The sequence below is a fragment of the Passer montanus genome, unplaced genomic scaffold (assembly GCF_014805655.1).
Source record: "Passer montanus isolate IOZ18808 unplaced genomic scaffold, ASM1480565v1 scaffold18, whole genome shotgun sequence".
Classification (NCBI taxonomy): Eukaryota; Metazoa; Chordata; class Aves; order Passeriformes; family Passeridae; genus Passer; species Passer montanus.
The window spans coordinates 13,451,903-13,458,734 of NW_024365381.1; the positions used below are offsets into that span (position 1 = coordinate 13,451,903).

Sequence of the window (6,832 nt, forward strand, 5' to 3'; positions counted from 1 at the left end):
TGTGCTCCCAAGGCTGACAGATTCCACATTCCACCACTGCAGACAGAGGTGGTGATGGAGCTATCTCATGGGCTCACCATCTCAGTGTTCTGCTAATAATCTCCCTTTCCATTTCTGACTCCATCGCTAGGCTCCTAATATTTAATAAAATCACTCCATTAGGTCAGGGACTCTACTGTCATGGATTCCTAACAATTTGTCACAGCCTCCTTTAAAGCATTAGTAAAATAAGTCTTCCCCTGTCTCAGCAGTTAAATTATGCTCAATGCTCATCTTCACTTTCAAAATTTCCATCTTTTATCCTACCTAATTAACAACTCTTTCTGCCATCAGATCCCACATAATTACTCCACTTGGATTTCCTTACACGACTCTTCTGTTCCTTTGCCAGCTCAAGTCCTTGGCTCTCATTTCCAAAATGCCTATCTTTGCTTCTGTTAATATCTATACTCCTATATCCCTTTACCTTCTTCTCATGGTTTACACTACTCTTGCATTTGCTTCCTCATCCTTATTTACACAGTTACCAGCTTTCAGGAGTCTTTGATGCCAACTCCTACCCAAAATCTCTCTCTATCCTCGTTCTAAGAAGTGATTGGAATGAAAAACTTTGGAAGCTTTTCCCATTAAATCAAAGCTAAAGGAAATTTAATTAGAAAGCAATATGATTTTAATATTGACCTTATCTATCCCAGTAGAATTATCACACCCCTGATCCTTATCCGATGTCAGATGCAATTAAGACTATAAAGCCTTTGGGGCAAACGTAGCCTCTTCCTTCATGTTACAGAGTCATAGCACCTAGACCAATCCTTAAGTTAAGAAAAACACCTTGGAAAGTCAAAGAACTTGATTTTGCCAAGGGCAACACCACTCCACTGTGATTTGGAAATCACCAGAGAAGTTAGAAGTCCTCACTCCCTGAAACTTCGAAATGCAAGAATAGGGTTCCCTTCAAGAGAAATGTCTGACCGAGAAGAGAGGAGCTGGGTACAGAATGCACTGAAAAGGTTTTTCCATGGTATCTCTAGCTCCTTCCTGCCTCAAATCTCCAAAGCCATCACTTATCCACTTCAAAACAGCAGGAGAGTCACTTCTTTTTTCCTCCTCTCTCCAGAAGGAGCACAGCAGAAATAAACCTTGAGTGATAAATTATGCACCACTTTTGTGTGGCTGCCTCTTGGCCAGACGGGAAATTTTTCTCCCAAAGCCTTTTGTTTCCAGCTTTGATCCCAGTGTTGGATCCGCTCTGTTCAGCATGGAGGTGAAGGGAGAGCTGACACAGGCCAAGTTCAGGCTTACTGCAAGTCACAGTCAGATCTTCCATTAGCCTTCTCCCCTCCCCCTTTCCAACTGGAACTCTCCTTGAGTTTGAAAAGATCCTATTAAACATTTTCCAGAGGGCCTTACAGAGGATACATTATTTTGATGGATGCTGAGGCTAAAGGAGGAGGATTTCTAAGTACAGTGAAATAATGGAGTTTGTTCTAATGGGTTTAAGAGATGCCCGGGGGCACCAAGTAAGTTCCTTCTCTGCAAATCAAAAACACAGAAGACCAGAAAATGGAGCCGAACAACTGAACGCCAGGAAGCGGGGAAATCGGGCTCTATTTAACTGCTGCTCTTGGTTACAGCCAACTTCAGGCTGCTTGGAAAAACAGCACACACACATATCACTGGCACAAACTTAACAGGAGGAAACAAAGAGACAACAGGGGTCAAACTGGGGGTGGCAAGTAGGAGAAGGATGCAAGGCTGGGTCCCCACCCCCTACCAGGGAGTCGGATCAATTATCCTTGAATACTAACAAGATTTCTGATTAAAGAACTGCTGCTATGCAATAGAAACAGAAAGCTCCAGCAGCTGGGAGGGGCTGTCAGGCAGTAACAAAGAGACACAGAAGACTATGCTCTGCTAGGGCATACTGAGGAAGTCACCATGCTGGTAGCCAGGAGAAGGGTCTCCCCTGCCTGGAGTCATGATAACATCTCACTGCAGGTAGATTTAACTCCAAGCATAAAATTCCACCTTGACACTACAGACCATGGGGGCTGTTTTCAGGCAAATACATTATCTACTGGAAGCTTTGCTGGACAACAGTTCTTTACACAACCCCATCACTACAGTACAGGAAGGTGAATTCTATTCTAACTCTAACCTATTCAAGGAAAAAATCTGGTGCTTTTTACTTCTGAGTAATGCAACACCAGAAAGTTGCTATCAACATACAAACGCTTGAGAAACAAGATCTGTGCTGTCTTTGGCCATACACTTTTTGACAAAACTGCAACTGGCAGTGCAAACACTGAATATGCATCTACATTACTGTCTGTTAATCTTAATGGTTTGTGACTTGCTGACTGGTGGCTAATACGAGAAGAACCTAATCACCTAAGAACCTCATGACAGATAAAGCTTCTGTTACTACTTTTCAACCCACAGGTGTGCTAACATGCTTATACCAGAATGCTTAATGTATCTCATACCATCAGAATTGGGCTCATGATACTTCAATTCCCTTTTCTTCTTTGTCTTCTACATTAAATTACCTAATTCCCTGATATGAGGAAATTCAGTCATTCACAATTCAGCACTGCAAAATTCAACATCAAATAGAGCTGATGTTTGTTGAATTAAGTCTTTATGAAAACTTATTTTCCTGCCCTTAACACAGTGAGTCTCTTGTCATCTAGGGTCACAACAGCCAAGGAGATCTGCTGCTCACAGAAAGACTGATTGCAGCTCAAGAGTCCCCCCGACTAAACGCAAAAGCTGGAACACTTCAGCATCTAATAGACAGTTCTGCACAAGAGAGGCAAAAAAACATGGCTGGAAAGCTGAAAACCTGAACATGAATTCACTCACAACAGGAGGGCAGTCAAATACTCCCAGGTAACATTCCCAGAGCAACCAGACATACAGCATGAATAAACCACAAGTCTACAGAATAACAAGCCCCTGCATCCATACACCTACTAAAGTACAGGAAAATGGAAATCCACAGACAGAAGAAAAAAGAAAGAGATTCAGGGAGTATTACAGTGTCCAGTTTTCACTCAGTAGAGACAACAAAATCCCATAAAAGAGTAATACCTAACCTAACAATAATGGCAAAGAACTATTGACACCACAGACACAAAATAAGACCCTAACCATCAAGGACATGAGATTCGTGGATGACAATTACATTTAGTATTTTCTGCCATGATTTGTGTGAAACACAGCTGCTAAATACAGTATGGCATTTAAAGGAGTGGGTTTATTGTAGGCCAGAGCTCCAGCTCTGGAAGTTTTATCAGGTAAAGCCAGACGTCTTAAAAGATGGTCAGTTTAAGCCTACATTATACCATCTGACCACGTAAACCCATATAAGAAAACATGATGAGTAGCTAAGCCAGAAATAACAGAGGACTAGAGAAATTAAGTGTCCACCTTTTTTTACATTTCTTTTATTAACACTTTATTTACCAATTCACCCTTTCCAAAAGGGTCAGTAAAATTTCTGTGGTTTTATGATCTTTTGACCATCAGCAAGAGCAATATAAATTATTAAAAAGAGAAATAGTCACAAGCAGCAAAGGAATTCAATGAAGCTGCAGAACATGCACTTACTATATAAACCTATTTTTAAAACCTTGACTGGTTTTTAAGATAATATCTCTTTATCAGCTTTTATAAGTGTTATGAAGCATACATTCTATTGTGTTCGACAGTAAGTTGCATTCTAGGGCAAATGGAGTTGGCCTTGGGCAAGACAATTTCTACTTCACTTCCCACATTTACAAAACAAGGATAATATTTGCCTATTTCACAAGAGTGCACGAAGATTCAAGAGCACTATCAGACTACAGATCATTCTCATAGAATTAATGTTTTAACTATTTTTTAATGTTAATTTCACTAGTCTGGAGAGCATTTACAAGTAAAAACAAAATACAAATCATTTTGATTTCTCTTCTAGTTAACATACAGCATGTACTGTTTTCTGGCTTGAACTACAAACAACTGCATAATGTTTGCTTCTAAACACTTTTTCCTTCTGTAATTTCAAGGAATACAATGTAGAAAAACAACTACCAGTTTTCTGCAATCACATTTTGTGGCCCACAGGAAGAGAATATCCCTCTTCAAGGTTCACAAGACATTCTGGAAATGCAAACACTTTATGCAACTATGCACCTATTAATTTTCTTGCTGCATACACCCACACTCCCAAAATACAAGAAGAGTTTCTCTACTGCAGAAAACAGTACTATAGCACACAACTGAAAGCTTCTAGAAAGAGAATATAAAAGAAAATTGCTTATATACACTAAATAAAACAATAACGCTAACTTCATACTGGAAGATTTATGCCATATGCTTTTCCACTATGTTTTAGTGGACAGAATTGTCAAAAGCAAAACAAAAAACCCATCACTTGTCACTGCCTGCAGCATGCTGCTCCTCATTTTAGAAATACAGGGAATGCTACTCAGTGCCATCATCACTTTGGGGAAAAAAAAAAGTCAAGATAATTCAGTGTGATCAAGAGATCTGTGAATATCATCCAAATTGATGATTCAGCAAACCCTGGCACTCTCAGCACACCCAGGAAGGACAACATTATCAGCTCCAAGTTGAGAGTAAGAAAATAAGCGCTTTGCACTTGGCTAATAGCTGCAGAACCAACAGCAATGCCAAGCACAGGCAGTCAAAACTGTGATTCCCACTGCAAAATATACTTCCACAGAAGTAACACATTCAGGTTTCCAACTATAAAACATAGTTAAGATGTTTCAGAAGTGAAGCTCTGATATTAGCTATGTATTTTTCCGGCAGAGCTCCAGGAGTCAAAACAGCAAACACATCAGCCAGACGGGTTCTGTGACATTCTGTATTTATACTAACACAGACCACCTTAACACCAAGTCCTTCTTTGCTCCAGCCACCAGCAATGCAGGAAATTAGCATTAAATTCCCTCTCTACACCTGTTTTTACCTGCAATGCACTTTTCCAAGTGCTCAAGATACTTGCAGACCTCTTTTGTTGGTTTGCTTTGGGGGATTTTTTGGCACGGACTTCTCCAGTTTGATCTGCCACTATCCACTACAAAAGAGTCAAAGGTCAGTCTTGCAGACTTGTTTGCTTTACGCTCTCCTGTTCTGAGGAAGAGTAGTAAATGACCAAGTGTTTCTAACAGCTTACCTATTTGGCATCACAACTTCCGTGAATGCTTTCTGACAGTTAAGCTGCACACCACCCCTGCAGGTACTTCTAAGGGACAACTTTGAAAATGTTCTTGCTAAGTGAAAGAACACTGCCTCATCACAAATTTTGGCATTTTCTCTGCCACCTCCATCCCGATCTCTCCTCATGTTTTTCCTTGCTTCAAATAGGAAAAAGATTGCTCAGGAATTGTGTCCTTATTGCAAAATTGTGTCCTTACTTCCTCATATTTTGATGAGGGAAAGAGGATATTCACTTCTGGAAGCAGCTGGCACATTCAATCATAAACTTATAATCATCTGACAAGAGGATACACAAAAGTGCACTAATGGGAAAACTACTTGAAAGAGAAACAAGCTGCCATAAAAAAAAAGCATCCTAGAGACATCAAGGAACAACCACCTACTAGCAAACTTGCATTTTACAATCAGACATCCCCCACATGGCTGTTAACAGCCCAGACACATTAACTAGGAACACCTGGGTAACAGCCAAAATAAAACACATCCAGATCTGTACCTACACCAAGATCTATCTTTTAGATCCTTCTCATTCCTAGAGGGCAGTTAAGTATCTGTGTGGCATTTGGGAACTCAAGAGCACTTCTGGCTCCTAAAAAGCAGGCTTTCTGATATGCAGAACTACAGCCCTCTCCAGTCAGTCTATCCAAGCTGGCTTAGCACATTCTTCAAAGCTGCCTGCAATTAGTTTTTTTTGTTAGAAGAGAAATAATATTACTTGAAACCCAAACTTCCTATGATTGTGCCCCAGGGGCAATACTTGTAGAATGATGGAGGTCAGCAGCACTACTGCAAATGCTTCCTGTAATTTCAGAGTAGCACAGGAGAAAACGGATGGGTGAAATTATACAGCAGCTGCCAAAGCAGTGAAGGGAAAGAAATGAGGTACGTATCTCCTCTTCACACTCCTCCCCCAAAAGCCTTGTAACTCTTTATAAACAATTTTGCGAACCGTTTATCTAAGCGGTTTTCTTCTCCACCGGGCGCACATGTAAAATCAAGAACCACAGCACAAGACGAAGAAACAGCAGATGTCAGTTGATAGAGCAACCACGAAGCTAAAGTTTTCATGGCGAGACTTCATGAGACTACCTCCCGGCTCGCTAAGAGCGCAGCGAAACCCTCCCCTCATCACTATTTTTGGTACTCCAGCTCCGGCCCCGCCGTGCCAGGGCGCTGCGGGACGACTCCGAGTCCCCGCCGAGACGAGGCAGGTAGCCCGGGGCGCCACCGCGGAGCCGGGCTGTACCTTTAAGGGGCCCGTCGCGGCGGGTGCGCGGCTGCATTCCTGCTCCGGAGCGGCGGCTGTCCCGACACGCCGGGCACGGCAGCCTGCGAGGCAACCTGCGCGCCCGCCCCGTCGCGCTGCCGCGGGGCAGAGCGTGCCGCGGCAGCCGCTTACCTCTGGAGCGGAGCAGCGCTCCCAGCAGCACCAGCAGGAGCTGCGGAGGCGCGGGCAGGAGACAACCCCCGCCGCGCCGCCTCATGGTGGCAGCGCCCCGGCCCCGTGCCCGGGCCGCCCGCAGCGACGTCGCGGGCTCCTCCTGCGCGGAGCACCCCGGCACGACCGCCGCTCGCTCCGTCCGCAGCCGCGGCACTCCGG

General features: G+C 43.2%; 1 protein-coding gene across 6 annotated transcripts in view; it reads right to left on the minus strand.

The window, feature by feature from the left end:
• LRP4 (LDL receptor related protein 4) overlaps window positions 1-6,832 on the minus strand; it is an 83,739-nt gene extending 76,907 nt beyond the window's left edge. For 5 of the 6 annotated variants that reach the window (XR_005627101.1, XR_005627102.1, XM_039705415.1 and 2 more), the window contains exon 1: window positions 6,632-6,832. Coding sequence is in view for 4 of the 6 variants with exons in the window: in XM_039705415.1 (XP_039561349.1) it covers window positions 6,632-6,716 (85 nt within the window). In the remaining 2 variants the exon portion in view is untranslated. Of the gene's footprint in view, window positions 1-6,478; window positions 6,573-6,631 lie in introns of those variants that run through there. The other variant, XM_039705416.1, reaches the window with a different exon arrangement.